The following is a 17,171-nucleotide window of genomic DNA, read 5'->3' on the forward strand; positions in this document are numbered from 1 at the left end:
ACCTGAAACTGTTCTTAACCTGAAGCACCACTTTAACTAATGGGGCCTCCCGCTGCCACCACACCACCGCCACACGATTTCTGTTCTCACCTGAAGCAAAGTTCTTAACCCGAGGTACTATTTCTGGGTTAGTGGAGTTGCAACTTGAAGTGTCTGTAACCTGAAGTTACTCAAGGTACCACTGCATGCAAATTTGCCTACCATGCACACTTTTGCAAAACCATTCTCCTTAGTATTCTGCTATTATTATTATTATTATTATTATTATTATTATTATATCCTGCCTTTCCCCTCACAGGGAATCAAGGTGGCTTACAGATAAAATGGAAACAGCTAAAAACATGGGGGGGGGGAGAGAAATATTTTTTAAAAAGAATTAAAACATGTAGGTGTGTTTATTGTAATTATCTGTATTAAAACATACAGATAATTACAATAAAAACAACACAGCATCAGCCCTTTCCTTAAAACCAGTCAGTGCTCAAAAGCCTGTTGGAATAATACAATGCATCTGTTTGTTATTATTGCTAATATATGCATTTTTATGCAGGGTTTATCATTTTGGTGCACATTACTTGGCACAGAAAAATTCAGAGAAGTGCAGATTTCCATGGGGGGGGGGGACTCTGATTCGGTTCACATAATGTTTCAGATAATGCAAGGTAGGTAGGTTCACCTTTAAGTGATAAATTAATCCAGTTTCCCTCTTTCTGTCTCGAGGTATGGAAATATGTGGGTTTGAATATGCCAACTAGATGTTTCAGAACACTGTTTTGAATTACAAAAGGATAAAAAAAACAAAACAACGTGTTTGTGTTGACTGTCTAAAGCAGCAGTAATCTTGGCTATGTTTGGCTGTGGATAGAAAATCAAGGTCAAACTGCACGCTTATGCTTAATGCGTACCATACCGCTATTTCTCCCTTTCTTCCTTACTAAATAACAAGTGGGGGGAGGGATTGTTAACTATCAGGACAGCAGTGCATCAGGAGGAAAGGTTCATCATTTCTCTTTCCAGCCACACAGCCATCACCACCAAATGGCCACCATCATGGCTACCAGGGTTAGTAAAAACGTTCCTTGGAGCTTTATGGGTGGCAAGATTGTTGGCATGTCACAGGTCAGGAGATAAGGGACAAGTCTCATGCCACTGTGCACTGAAGTCTCTATAACAACTGTCCGTCCACATTTGTACTTAAGGCAGAGGCAGTCAGTGTGACACACCCTCCAAATGTTGTAGAATCCCACACCCATAACCCTTGGCTGCTGACTGTTAGCTGGCGGCCAATGGGATTTGTTGTCCACAACATATGGCTTGGCCACATCAAATATCTCTGAAATAATTAAGAAAAAAAATGAGACCCTTGGGTATAGGGAATTATACATATTTAATAAAAAATCAAAATAAAAATGAGATGTAACAGCACACTGTGCATTGAGCAAAATATGTAGTATGGCCTTTCCAGCCAGGCACTTCAACAATGCACATTCAATAAAGCAAAAAGGAAGCCAAGCAATTATCCATTTTTTTTTCAAAACAACAATGAGGTTATTGGATGTTTTTAAGAGCAAAGCTGTGTTTATAGGTTTGCACTGGGCCCAGAAAAACAATATTTCTGTTCTGGGTTGACATATTTTGGTCTAGCTATAAGCCAATTTCTGAATAATTGTTTCCACAACTGCAAATTCAGTACAATGAAAGGCATCAGTTCTGAGTTCTGTGTCCAGTTCTGTGGGCACCACAGTTAAAGAAGGCTGGAACATGTGCAGACGAGAGAACAACCAGGATGATAAAGTTTTATGGGAAACAAGTTTTATGGGAAACAGTTGAGGAAGTTGGTGTGTTTAGCCTGAAGAAGAGAAGACTTAGAGCTGCTGCTCCAGGGAGTAGAAAGCAAACTAATGGATTAAAATTACAACAAGGAGATTCAGAGAAAACATTAGGATGAACTTGCTAGAGCTCTTTGACAGTTGAAGAGGACCATGTCGGAAGGTGGTGGACTCTCCTTCATTGGAAGTTGTTGATGTTTTTTGAGAAGGTTGGATGGTTAACTTTCAAGAATTGCATAGTTGTGATTCTTGCATCCTGTATTATGCTACATCCCAGCTATATAATTATATGATCATCTGATTTCTTATGATCCACCTTAACTGCTGAGATCTTTGGATGGGGCACTTTTGGTGATCCCCCTTCTCCTGAGGTTTGGCTGGCCTTCACGAAGGACCAAGCCTTTAGTGTGATGAGCCATGCCCTGTGGAACTTCTTGCCAATAGAGGTTCAACGGGAGTCATATCCACTTGTTTTTCGATGTCTACTGCAAGGTGCATTATTCAGACAAGCCTTTCAAACTTGAGATTCTTTGCCAATTAGCTTTTACATTATTTTGTTGTTATTTTTTGTGTTTTTAAGTTGTATGCCACCTTGCAATATTCTTTATGAAAGTGCACTTCATATTTAAATAAAAATAATGTTTTCTTGAGGTCCTTAGGGGAAAGGTCAAAGGACAAAGGGAATTATCAAATATATTTCATAAAAACATAAGGAAAGCTCCATCTAGTGGCCAACATAGATGCCTGTGGGGAACTTTCGAACAGCATCTGACAAAAGGAACACTAGTTCCTTCTGTACTCTTCAGCAACTGCTATTCAGTACATGACTTCCCCCAATTGTGGAGGCAAAGCATAGCCAATATAGCTAGTTGCCATTGTTAGCTTTCTCCTGCATGCATTTGACCAATCCTCTTTTAAAGCCATCTAAGTTGGTGGCCATCATTGCCCCCTGTGGATTTAAGTTCCACAGTTTAACGATGCACTTCATGAACAAGTACTTTCTTTTATCTGTCTTGAATCTTCCAAAATTCAGCTTCATTGAATGTCCACGAGTTCTGCTGTAATGAGAGAGGGAGGGGCAAAATAATCTCTATCCTCTTTCTCCATGCTATGCATACTTTAGAAACTTTTACCATGTTGTCTCTTTCTCAGCTTTTCTCTAAACCAATAAATCCCAAATGTGGCAACCTTTCTTTACAAGGGGGTTGCTCCACCACCTCAGTCATTTTGGTTGCCCTTTACTGAACCTTTTCCAACTCTACGATATCTTTTCTGAGGTACGGCAACCAGATCTGTATATACTGTAGTTTTCCAAATGTGGTCACACCATAGTTTTGTATAACAGCATTATATTTTGGATGACACCTTCTGATTGTCACAAGAAAGACCCATGGATCAAACAGCACTCTTCTTCAGCAGATGTCTAGAAACAAAACAAAACAGTCAAACAGTTATAATATCACTAGACACCTTCAGTTGCTCGCTTTTGTTTGTAACCTTTGCAAACATATGCTCCCCTCCTATAGAATTAGCTTCCTCCAAAGAGGGTGATCATCATAATCGTATCTTTGCTTTGGCTGATGAGGAGAGCTGCACTTTTCAAAATCCAAAATGTGCAAGCTGTGTGATCTTTAAAAGGTTGCCTAACCTGACTGTGGAGAACCAATTAATTCTCACAGAGTTTAATTAATCTGCACTTAATAGGTAAACATTCTGCATGTGTTTACTTTAGCAATCTTGGCACATTTTCACACATATGAAAATGATGCATGTGGGTTTTTTTTCTTTATAGCATGACATTGCCAGTATCTAGCTGTTTCATATCTAAACCCATGGGGTATGGTTAATGGGAGATTTAAGCATGCGCTTAATCCCCTCTCATGGTGATCAAGTGATTTAAAAGTGCTTCATGCTAACTAAATGGTGTCCATGGTGTGTAGCATTCCTCTCCAGTCTTTTGTTGCCACCTTGTCCATGAGTGAGGCCTCTTTAAATGATCCTTGAAACTCTCCATATGCCACACATCCTCTCCCTCGATCATACCACTCTCTGGCACTACTTCAGACCCTCCTTGAATGTTTTCTTTTCTTTTCTTTTCTTTTGGTTGGCTGGAATGTGTCATAATAATATGCTCAGATAATGCCTCTTGCTTGTTAGGATGAAGGCTAGAGAGAGGTGTATGAGTGTGTGTAGAAACTAGAAATGTTTCTGAGCACAATTCAAAGTGTTGGTGCTGACCTTTAAATCCCTAAACGGCCCCACCCCAGTATACCTGAAGGAGTGTCTCCACCCCCATCGTTCTGCCCAGACATTGAGGTCCAGCGCTGAGGGCCTTCTAGCGGTTCCCTCACTGTGAGAATCAAAGTTACAGGTACCAGGCAGAGGGCCTTCTCAATAGTGGTGCCCGCCCTGTGGAACACCCTCCCATCAGATGTCAAGGAAATAATCTGACTTTTACAAGACATCTGAAGGCAGCCCTGTTTAGGGAAGCTTATAATGTTTGATGTTTTATCACTTATTATTAATATTTATATTTATATTCTGTTGGGAGCTGCCCAGAGTGGCTTGGAAAACCCAGCCACATGGGCTGGGTATAAATAAATTATTATTATTATTATTATTATTATTATTATTATTATTATTATTTATTACTGTACAGAGACAATATTTGCATTCATTGCTTCACCTACTTTAGGCTCTGATCTTGCCCACCACTGATATGAGACCCTTGGAAGGTTGCCCAGAAAAGAATGTGGACTGAAAAAGTTTTCTCAGTTCCTGTAGTACAAGGGACTACATAGTATAAAGGACTGTTGCTGTACAGCACAGAGAAAATGGGAGATGCATAGAGGCTCTTGCCCCTTGAACAATTTTCACAGCAGAAACTGTGAAAGATAGTTCTGTATAGTTTAACTGCTGTTTCTTTATGGTTATCTTGGAAAAAAGGGGGTCAGGACTCAGAATGGCAGCAACCTCTCCTATTACATAATTACTCCAGAAGCAATTGAAAAGCAGAGTTTGCAGATCCCAATTATGCAAAGCGATGCTCTAGCCCATTCAGTGAATGAAACTGCTCCTAATTCAAATCTGCAGGATACCTTTGGTACTATTCAATTAATACAAAATCTTTGGGGTTTTTTTAACAGACTTTCGGCACCTTTTGATCAAGACAGTCAGTTCCAAGTCAGGGGATTCAGCTGCAGCCTGTAATTTCTGGCCTCAAGAAGTAGGGGTTGGGGGTTTCCAAGATTTCTGTGTTCATTGACCCCTTATTGAGCTTATAAAGTTGTCATCAGCGCCAACCCAAATTCTTAGGAATGTAAGTGAAATAAAGTCAAGAAAGACCAATATGTAATCAACGTTTTTCAGTCACCAATCTTCATTACTAAAAATTACCATGTGTAAAGAAGAAGAGAATAGTTTTGTATTGTGAAGGTTCCTCACTGGGAGTGGGAACACTCTGTACCATGCACATAGCCTTTATTTCTGAAGATCACAGTTCCTAATTAAAGTGTAGGTTAAACCACAGAGCCTAGGACTTCCCGATCAGAAGGTCGGCGGTTTGAATCCCCGCGACGGGGTGAGCACCCGTTGCTTGGTCCCTGCTCCTGCCAACCTAGCAGTTCGAAAGCACGTCAAAGTGCAAGTAGATAAATAGGTACCGCTCCAGTGGGAAGGTAAACGGCGTTTCCGTGCGCTGCTCTGGTTCTCCAGAAGCGGCTTAGTCATGCTGGCCACATGACCCGGAAGCTGTACGCCGGCTCCCTCGGCCAATAAAGCGAGATGAGCGCTGCAACCCCAGAGTCGGTCACGACTTGACCCAATGGTCAGGGGTCCCTTTACCTTTACCTTTACCTCTGTCTCTCACAAATGTATTTTCCATCCTGGGCCCTTTTCAAACCCCAGCCCAGCCCTATTCATCCTAAGGGGTCCATGTCAACCAATTTCAGAAACCAGTGGTTAGATCATCATCTTGTTTATTAGTATTCTGAAGACAATAAGCTATTAATTCTATGAAAAACAGACAAATATCTTACAGTTTGGGTTTCTCTCTTCCTATTTTCTTTTCCAGTCTTAATGGCTGTTCACCCTATATATGTTTGCATAAACATTAAATCATGGACCCCAAAAGTTCCTTTTTCCAACCCTAGATTCTTTTGCTCTGTGAGGTTATTTCTTTGTAAATTCTGTCTCTTTTGAATCTTTGCTAATGCTATTTTTAACGCTTTTGTGCTGTATTGTGGTATCTATTCATTTGTTTTTAATGATAAGATTATTGGCTTTTTTTTTAGCTGCTTTGTTAGCCCTTCTGAGCATCTCCATTGGAAAGCAAAAGTGAGTTAGAAATTTCATTCGAAAAAGGAACCACCAACAAGCCCCAGGGTCAGTGGCAGTTATGTGTCTGTTCCATTTGATTATTTGTTTATTCTTGTTTATGAATCATTTCCAATGAAACAGCTAGAAGTGATATACATATATAATTAATGAAAACAATTTCAAATCCAATATAGATGACGAATGGGATAAAAATAACAAGCTCCCTTTAAAAGACTTTGTTGAAAAGGCTATGATTAGGAAGGTTATACAGTGGTACCACGGGTTAAGAACTTAATTCATTCTGGAGGTCTGTTCTTAACCTGAAACTGTTCTTAACCTGAAGCACCACTTTAGCTAATTGGGCCTCCTGCTGCTGCCGCACCGCTGCTGTGTGATTTCTGTTCTCATCCTGAAGCAAAGTTCTTAACCAGAGGTACTATTTCTGGGTTAGCGGAGTCTGTAACCTGAAGCGTCTGTAATCCGAAGCATCTGTAACCCGAAGCTTCTGTAACCCGAGGTACCACTGTATATGTCTGATATGCTTGCACACACACATTTTTTTCCTCCATCGCTTCTTGTGTCCCCCCCCCCCCCGCCCTGCCCCATTGGTCTCATTCTAATTCTGAAACAAAATTAAAAATAAATGTTCCAAATGAAAATAAATGAAGAAATGCCTCTGAACAGTATGTGTGTGTGTGTGTGTGTGTGTGTGTGTGTATACATACATATATATATATATATATATATATATATATATATATATATATATTTACAGATAGGTAGCCGTGTTGGTCTGCCATAGTCAAAACAAAAAAAAAAATTCTTCCAGTAGCACCTTAAAGACCAACTAAGTTAGTTCTTGGTATGAGCTTTCGTGTGCATGCACACTTCTTCAGATACACTGTGTATCTGAAGAAGTGTGCATGCACACGAAAGCTCATACCAAGAACTAACTCAGGTGGTCTTTAAGGTGCTACTGGAAGAAAATTTATATATATATATATATATATATATATATATATATATATATATATATATATATGAAAGCAAAGTCTGCCTCCTTTTGCTCTGTACTAGTTTAGATCTAAAGCATGCAAATTCTGTTGCATGTTGAAATTAGGCTGCTATTGGGGCTGGAAATTTTTTATAGACTTTTTTCTGCATAAACCTGCAAACAAAATGAAAAGGTCTAAGGTTAATTTTAACCTCCTTACACACAAGCCCTCTTGTAAATGAAAAGCACTCAAACCTGGCTTATAATGTGAATGCGACATATAATAATTGGCAGCTTCTCGACTTAGGTTATTTCTCCCTCAGGGCCCCATCTACAACCACTCACTTATATAATAGAAAAAAGGCTATTGGAATGGGCAAAGGCTAGGGCGATATTGGATTTTGAGCATACGGTAAATTATGAATTTTCCACTTAGCTCCAAGTCGCACAAGTATACAATTATTATTTAAAGTAAACTCCTCCAAGAGCATAGTCATTATGTCAAATGATACTATCAATCATTGTGTTCCTTAGTAAGACTCCTTTTCTTATGCTGGTTGTTTTCCTATTCCTGCTGAGTGTGTGCTTAAAAATAGACAGTCTATGTCACATTTATCTCAAGTGTATCTCCCCAGGGCAGTTGAAGAATGTAAAACTCAGTTTGCAACCATTTTTCATTTCCCAATCCTTTTAGTCTCTCTCTCTCTCTCTCTATCTATCTCCTATTTTGAAATCATTCAGTTTGTTTGTACTTTCAAATTGTGCCTTCACTAGACACTGTGCGTGCTTGAAAATGAAACCAAAACCAGGGAAAAAGAATTTCTATGACACCTCTTTTAAACTGTTAATATGCGTAAATGCAAATTTAGAAAGTAAAATATTACAATTTAAATTGAAACACAGGACAAAAGACATAGCTTTTGTATTAGGGTAGAAATACTGGGCAAATAATATAGACTTTTGTAAATAGGTGGGGCCAGGCAGAGGTGCCTGTCACAAACCACAGTGTATCCTCTGGATTTATGCACACGCACTCAACCCCTACAACCACATAGCCTTCCTTGCTTGCTTGCCACAGATCTGCTACTCTTGCAAGTGAGAAAATCACTCTGTTCTCTCCCTCTATGCTTCTTCAGTTCTCTCCATCTCCCTTATGGTACACAGAAAGATACCTTACTGGGATTTGTAGTCTGGTAAGAGCAGGGAAAGAGGGATAGAACTCAAGCACTCAGAACGCACTGCACTCCAGCCTGGTTCATTGAGTTTGAAACCATCCAGTGACCCTCTGGAATTTTCAAAGACATATGTGAAACTTGGATAGAACCTGGGCAGTTTCTAATCTTTAATTAGTTTGACCAGCATACAAATCAACCGAATGTTTGGTTGATTGGTGGAGGGAAATTTTAAGCTAAGTAGATAGTAAAATTATGAGATAGGGGTTTTCAGGGGTTTTTGAGGTGCTACTGGAATAAGAATTTAAAAGACAATAGTAAAAGTAGTCTCACAGCAAATGATAAATTTTGTTTTTCAAATTAAGCTCTCCACACTTTCTCCGGTATTTCTAAAGAGTATATATTGAGGGTTTGTTAATATGCAAATACATTTGCATTTAACTAAGTACTTAATCCATCAATCAATCAATCAATCAATCAATCGTTAAAGACTGGTCAGTAGGCTGGCAATTAAGCAACAAAACATTCTTCATTAGTTGGCAGCCCTAGTTGGTACTCATAGACATCGTTTGCAAGATGCTTCTCATATTTGGAAGCTTAGTACAGTGATACCTCTGGTTACGAACTTAATTCATTCTGGAGTTCCGTTCTTAAGCTGAAACCATTCATATCCTTAGGCGCGCTTTTGCTAATAGGGTCTCCCGCTGTGCATGCAGCTCTGGCATGTGATTTCTGTTCGCATCCTGGGGCAAAGTTTGCAACCAGGAGCAGCGACTTCCGGGTTAGCGGAGCTCGTAACCTGAAGCGTTCATAACCAGAAGCATTCATAACCAGAGGTACCACTTTACTTTCTTCAAATCAGCCTTTATTCTATCAGTTCTATATACAAAATATCCAACCGGCCACAGGGAGAAAGCAACTACAGTATGAAAAGCTATTTTTAGGAACAGTTGGAGTTTACCAGATTTAAATGTTTATCCAATACCAAGCCAAGAGAGATAATTCTTAAATGCAAGGGATTAAAATTTTCATTCATAACTTCGCACAGAATGTAATTTTTAAAGCTGCCCCAAGAGATCTCCAAGGTAAAAGGGAGAGTATTAAAAGAATAAGACTCTAATCCCTTCAAAGATTTACGTACAGAGGTTTATGCAGAGCGTATTAGACTCACACAATTATATTGTGGTCTGAAGCAGCAAAGAGCACCCTGTTGTTAGGAGAAGCTCTAAGCAGCAGGTAGGGTGTGACTCTTGGGCACTCAAATGCTTGATTTTCCACATTTCAGTTATTTCATGGACGTGTTTGCTTTGATTTCTAGCTACCCATAGTAGCACGGGATAAACTGAAAATTTGGGTCATGCACTCCATCCAGTCAATTCCCTTTTTGCTTCTTTGTGCTAACCCACTTAATTCTCCCCCTGCCTTGAATCCATCTTGCTCAATTGGTCTTTCGTCAAGCCCCAGCTACAGAGTTAAGAAATGACTTTTCATGTAACAGTCTCACTCCACAACACCCCCCCCCGACATTTTATGTACAATTCAGAGCCACACCATACGTTTAAAGAGGACTCAATGCACATATAAAGCATATGACTTTCCCCTCAAGAATCCTGGAACTATAGTTTCCCCCTTGCAGACCTACAGTTCCCTTAACAGACTATAGTTGTCATGATTCTTTTCTGATAATCAATGGGATTACATCACTACTAACATCACTATAATTCTCATAGCCATTTCTGTTAATGAATAAGGGAAGGAGGTTGCTTTTTACATATTTTCCCTTTCTCCTACAGCCCTCCATACTGCTTTCACTTCTGAAGCAGATTGGGAGGCAGAGGGGGCAGCAGTGGACAGGGTGGGAGGAATAGGCAAATACACATGCACACACACTACAGACAGATAGGCACACATATTCCCAGCTCAAACAACCTGCATTTAAAGTATCCATTAGAAACTGGAGATAGGAAACTTCAGGTTATTAGGCCACAGAAGAGAGCTTCTATGCAAAAACAAGGTAACAAAAACCCATTAACACATTAGTGCCATATTGTGTTTTCTCATGTGAAACACAATAGAAACAGCCCCCAAAGTGTCCTTAATCTGTTACTGAAGGTTTATTTTTAAAAAGAGGGGGGAACCTATGTCCCTCCAGGTGTTGTTGAACACCTAGCTCCCATCAGCCTCAGCCAGCATGGCCAGTTGCCAGGAATGATGGAAGCTGGAGTGCCACTGATTCCCCATAATGACTTCAGCTAACTACATACTTGAGCAACTTAGTCACAACCATTTATTTTTTTATATGTCTTCTCAGAATCAAGCCACACTGAGTTCACTGGGTAAGTAGATATAGCCTCCATGCAAGCTGAGGTTGCTTGAAGTGTAAAATAATTCTTAAATTAGCAGGGAAATGTAAATCTGGTAATAGCTAAGCTGATTGAAGCCACAGTTTTTACTTTATCTCATGAAAATTCTCAGCGGGAGGTAAGCGTACTTAAACACCTTTCCATAATATTTCAGTTCGCTGAGACAGATGATAGGAACAAAGACAACGATTTATGCTGAAGTGCAGTGAGCTTCAGTGGAATAGTGTCGTTTATCTAGGCACTGTTGAATATATTTAAAATATATATCTGGATGAGATCCTCAGTATTCAGCAACATCTGCTTTTAATTAATTCACTTACATTGCAGTTCTGCACACACTTACCTGGGAAGTAAGTAACCCATTGGACTCACTGAAATAAGTGAACATTAAGTTAGTCATATACATTAATTTCAATGTGTCTATTCTGAGTAGGAATGCCACCCAATGAATAGGATTCATAGGATTACATTGTAAAGCTGCAATTCTCCACCCATTTTCCTGGGAGTAAGCTCCATTTAACTCAGCCAGGTTTACTTCAGAATTTAAGATTGTACTGCAGTAAATGTATTGCTTTTGAAATCACACACTCTGAGAGCTCTAGAAAGAGCTCATTAATGACAGCTACAGGGGACCATGTTGATATGGTCTACAAACCAATCCTGGAAAAATTCTCTCTCTGAACTATTATCACTTACCGTTCCCATTCCTCAACCCATCTCCCTCTTTTTCAGTTTAAGGGCTACATTCATTTCTGGGCAAGCTTTCAGTGGGGGCCAAGGGAATACCTGCGGTTGATGGGGCAAGAGGCAAAAGTGGGCAGAGCAATGAATGTAAATTTTACCTCTCTACAGTAAGCTAATTTCTATCCTCCAGCCAGACAAGCAAGAGGCATTATCATAGTTTAAAGATACATTCCAGACAGGCAAAAACAACATATGTGTGAAGAAGGACTGGGGAGAGGGAGTGGCTTGGGGAGAGGGGTATGGCCAGAGAAGAGTTCTGAGGATCAGATAGTGAGACCTGAAAGACTGTATTTGGCCATTAGACCTGCAGTTTCCCACCCATACTATGCTGTATTGTTGCATGCTTCCCATTTCACACACTGTTGGGGAGTTCGAAAGGCAGTGCTACCAGGCTGGATATTCTTTGGTGGAGAACACTGGAAACGTTTTTGTAATAATTATTTTAAAATGCACAAGTGTGGTGAAAAACAGTAGTGTAAAACTGCAGGTGTTCTTACAAGCAGGAGGTAAACTACCCAGTGTTAGATCCCTAGACTCTCTGAATCCTCTAGGTAACTTTTGCCTTCAGCCAATTCACCATTCACTTTCTGCCACTTTCTGCCTCTTCCAAACTGCTTTATGGCTTTTTACCACCACCACCCTCTCTCTCACCCACCCACCCACACCCACACACCCACCCATGTTTCCATCCCTGAGATGAGGTGCCACTTCCCCAAAGTCTTAGTGTAGAGGTGGTGAACCTCCAGATGTTACTGGTCTCCAACTCCCATCAGCAGAGGTGGATTTAGGGAGTATGACAGGTTTGCCTGCACTGGGTGCCGAGTCAAGAGGGCAACAATGATGAACAATGGAAGACGAGAGGCGGAGGGACACCAAATTTTGGTGTTGTTCAGGGTGCTGCTGAAATTTTAAACCCCAAAGTCTGGCATTGCCATAAGCCCCATTACATATGACAAGTGGTCAGGGATGATCAGGGGTGCCTTGGGGGGACAGGGGCCCAAGCCTCCCCCATTTTCAAGGAAGGAATTGGGTTCCCTCAAAATTCTGTGGCAGCCATGCATGCATGTCATGGGGAGTGCTGATGTCAGTCGTGCATGCCGCAGGGCACGCCAGCACTACCTTGCAGCATGCGCAAGTGATGTCAGCATTCTCTGCAGTGTGCGTACATTGTACACACATCATGCAGCCTCGGTCCCTTCAGTCATGAGGGCAAGCCAGCGTGCTTGGGGATGATGGTAGTCATTGGAGGGTCAATGGTTTCCCATCAATTCTCTAGTGGATATTTTATTCAAACACAGCAAAATACATTACCAGGGTGTTCTGAGCTTCTCACCAGCATTTTGACTATCAAAGGAATGGCCATCCAGCTGTGTAACAATTTTATGGGCAGCCAAAATATCTAAATGGAGGTCTGGCAACCTTCCATTGCTACAAACCCAATAAGCATGAAGAAGAAGGTCTGCGTCTTCTGTGCACTTCCCACTCAGTTATTTATCCAGCTACATACGAGGTTCAGTTATTTGTTCTGTCTGTTTGCCAGAAAATCCCACTTCCCTTATTTCTGCAAACTGTCTCAGAATTACGCTATCCATCATAATGTCATTATATAGCACACTCTAGAAATCTGTCTTGTTAAATACATATCCCCACAGAACAGCTGCTATTTTAATGTATCATGCAGACATGGTGGTTAGACAAATCTAAGGGATTGTTTAGTCTATTGAGCTTCAGTACATGGTGTTTGAAATAAAGGCAGTCACTGGAAACTGTTTTGTCCTACTGGGATTATATTTGCTATATAGAGAGCATGCTTGAATACCATTGGTCAGACGTGGTTTCCTAGACTCTAGCCTTGTCATCAAATAATAATCCCACTTGCCTCTTTGGGTTTTTGTCTGTGATTCATTTGTTATAATTTCCACCCCCTCTACGGAAATTTAAGATGGAACATATGAAACATGGGGGGAAAGATATTTATTGAATAGGAAGGAAACAGGAAAAGATTTTGCAAAGAGTTTTAGGGGATTTAACCTTGACAGTTTATATGTTAATATTTCTTTTACCATTTATTGTGTATGTTCAGTTTTAAAAAGCCACCCTGAGCTCTTAGGAACAAAGGAAAGTTCATTCAAGTTAGTTGCATGCTCTTCAACCACACATTTGATCAGTATTTCAGCTGGATCCTACTTCTATAGTAGCAATCAGCTCTCCACAACTTAGAATAATTTATGCATCGATTGTTTTAAGATACAATCCAATCACTTAACTGATATTTGTTGTTGTTTAAATTTCCATACAATCCTTCATCCAAGGATCACAAGGTAGCTTAGAATATAAAAAAAACAAAAATACGTAACATAGTAACAAACAAAAACAACAACAATAGAAAAATGTTTTCCTAGTACAGGCAAATACTCCCACTGAAACATCGTTGTGTCAATCCTGCAAGAAGGATCCATGCATCAGGTCAGATTTCTACACATGAAATCTGGATTGCAATGCTCATCCATGGTCCATTGAACTATAGGTCATGTCTTTTGATGAAAACATATATCCACATGCTTCTGTCCCTAGATGTTTATAAGTCTAATTGGACCAGGTCCAGCTCCTACTACATAAACCTGCTGTTGAAAGGGATACAGCTCAGTGATAGAGCTTGTAAAGGTTCCAGAGTCATCTCAAAGTCGGGATGGGAAGGAAACCTGTTTGAAACCCTGGAAAGCCATTCCAGTTAGATAAAGCCGAATCATTTTCTTTTCAGGTCAGTGTCACATGCCATGCTTCTGTTCATAAGCCTGTTCTGTTTCTCCATGAATATGCTTAAACAAACCAGGATGAAAATTCTTACTTAAATACATACAAATTATGCATTTTTCCAATATATATATATGAATGAGCATAAAGGTGCACTAGAACATCATAGATGTGTTCAAGCCGGTGGATAACTAATTTCTAATGTGCCCATTATTCCAGAAAGTGTGGATCAGCTCAGCTAGTTTTAGAATTCACAAAAATTAAGTTTCTTTCAGCATCCATACCTCTATTAAGTACAGAATATCCTGGGCTAGCTGGATGAGTGGGCAAACTCTGAGTAAGGCAACTTTCTATGCTTCCATAAGGTGTGTTTTCAAGCCCAGGTATTTGTTAGGAATGTTTGCAAAACCCAGATAGTTGGTGAGGTAAACCGACAGGAATTGCACTTCTCTGTAGGTCAGCTGAAAATAACCCCCGTGTGCTTTCTCCAGACTGAAAACCTCTGTGTTGCATGCTAGAAAGAAACCCTAGGGTACTGTTGTCATGTCAACAAGACCAGATACAACAGGACTTGAAAAGATTCTGGCCCATTCCTTACCCAACAGAGAGAGATTTACAAAGAAAGGGATTGCAGGCAATTACCACATTAAGCCCTAATTAGTAAATTAAGGATAATGGCTTAGATATGTGGTTAATGTTTTGTGTTTGGTTCTTCATGCCTGAACAACTGATAGTAAACACTTTCATATATCCACACATCTTTTCTATTATTCTAAAGAGTTTCTTGGTAATTACATAATAATCCCAGTAATAAAGTTATACTACATCTTGGCAGTTATTGGAAATATTTGATGATTTTCTTAAGCCCATTTGTTGACGGCATCATTTAAAATTAATGGTCTGTGGAAGAAAATTCACTTGTACGTTTCATTTGTCTTCTTTTAATTTCCTCTTATATCTCTCCCCAATCAAACAAAGATAATGAAGCAGAACACCCAAACCTTCCCTTTGTATGTACTTTCACATGCCCTGAAATACTCCCTTGTGGTGGCTGGAGGAAACTTGGGGGAGTTTTGATGTGGACCTTCCCCAATATAGTCCTATTTAGTTACTTTTCTCATGTGGATCATGTAAGGAGAATGCCTTCTCTTGTGCTCAACCAAATTGACTGTAGTTCACCAGCTATGTATTGTCATCCAGTCACATTCTTTGATATTTGGGTTTTACATGCTGAGTGTGTGACTGAAGTGAAAAGCAACTCAGTAAAGGGTGGGTGCTAATGTTTTATTCTTGTTGGAAAGTTATCTGGTGAAAGTGGAAAGGGCAGTAGTGGGTTGATATTTGGCTTTGCTTGCTTCTATGTGTTATAAATATGCATATATATATGACTTTCTATGCACTCTACTTGGTGAGTTGATATCATGGTTCTGCAGCCTTAACTCTGGATGCTTGCATTTTGAAAAGGTACTGAGAAGTGGTGAAAGCAAATGCTGACATTAGGTCATGCACATTTGATACAGACAATAGCATCTGCCTTGCTTGCAAAAGGTCCCAGCATCAATCCTTGGTGTGTCCAGGTAGGGCTGTGAAAGGTTTCTGCCTGAATCCTTGGAGAACCATTGCCAATCAGAGTAAACAATGAGATAGATGGACCAATGGTTGGACAGTTTTCTGTGGCAGCTTTCTACACTCTTAGTAGAAAAAACAAACAAAAACAGAAGCAAACTCCATTCTTCAATAATCATGAAACTAACTATAAATGTTTCTAATAACCCGGTGAGTCTAGTACAGGGAAAGAAATCATTCATTATAATTAGAATGCATACCTGCAAGTATTATAATATATTTCATTATAATATATAATATATAATATTATTTTCCTATTCTATCCGATTTCATTTATTATCTTGCAATCGAAAAAGAGAGAGGATATACATCATCAAAAAAGAAGGCATAGATGTGCATAAAATCATGCATCTTAATATGTATGTATATATGCACACTGAGAAATAATTACTGTAATTTAAATAGATATGCAATGCATCTCACCATAGTAAGGAAGAGGATGACCAGGTTACTTTGTGTTAGCTTAGTTTGCTAACAGTTAATGGGCATCTGCAAGAGTCTATCTCTCCTTTCTTAAGGCTCTTTATCTTTAAAACAGCTCTGAACCAGGCAACACTCCAAACAGAGGAATGTCATTGTAATGTATGACACATTGGCCATGCTAACTTGCTTCACATGACATATTCGAAATTATAATTAACTTATAATTGACACAGTGGGGGAAATTAGCCTGCATTTCTCACCCTCTTTCTTTTTCTCTCTTTCCACCCTCTAGGAAATAATTTGGGAATCTATCCAGAATTAAAGTGATGCGCTTAAGGAGTGTTTACATCTCATTTATGGAAAAGTACACCTGAAATTTCAAGAGGATTATATTATTCCTTTTTACTCTTCTGGTGGCCCTGTGAGAAGAAGTGTTAGATTTGTGGATACTCTGGTGCCTATACATTAACCAAAAATGAAGGTGGACAACTGTTTACATGCTACCCTTATCTGCCTGGGAATGCTGTGCTTCAGCCTTGCAATAGAGATTGGGAAATTGAATCATTTCAGGCCATCACTCCACGGTCATCATGAAAAAGGAAAGGAAGGGCAAGTTCTCCACCGTTCAAAAAGAGGATGGGTATGGAACCAGTTCTTTGTAATAGAGGAGTATACGGGACCTGATCCTGTTTTAGTGGGAAGGGTAAGAAAGCCTTTATTCTTTATCAGTTGTTGCATTTTACCTCTTTAGGAACTATTAAGCTGCAGTTCTATAAATCTGTGGTCCTCCAGATGTTGTTGGATGTCAGTTCCCAATATCTGCTGCCCCTATATATTCTGCCACCTGAGGCAGTTGCCTCACCTTGCCTCATAGCTGGGCCAGCCTTGCATCAAAGAGTCCCTCTGATGCCCTCGCAAGGACCATGTTCTCCAGAGACAGAGCTATGTT

The 17,171-nt window shown here is 39.8% G+C and overlaps 1 protein-coding gene across 2 annotated transcripts in view; it reads left to right on the forward strand.

Annotated features, from left to right (window-relative positions):
• The window catches only part of CDH11 (cadherin 11), a 107,033-nt gene that overhangs the window by 55,000 nt on the left and 34,862 nt on the right, over nucleotides 1-17,171 (forward strand). For both annotated transcript variants that reach the window (XM_083626584.1, XM_083626585.1), the window contains exon 3: nucleotides 16,515-16,925. In XM_083626584.1, the coding sequence (XP_083482710.1) occupies nucleotides 16,698-16,925 (228 nt within the window). In that variant the 5' untranslated portion in view covers nucleotides 16,515-16,697. The remainder of the gene's footprint in view (nucleotides 1-16,514; nucleotides 16,926-17,171) is intronic.

Source organism: Podarcis filfolensis, assembly GCF_964270895.1.
Source record: "Podarcis filfolensis genome assembly, chromosome: 8".
Taxonomy (NCBI): Eukaryota; Metazoa; Chordata; class Lepidosauria; order Squamata; family Lacertidae; genus Podarcis; species Podarcis filfolensis.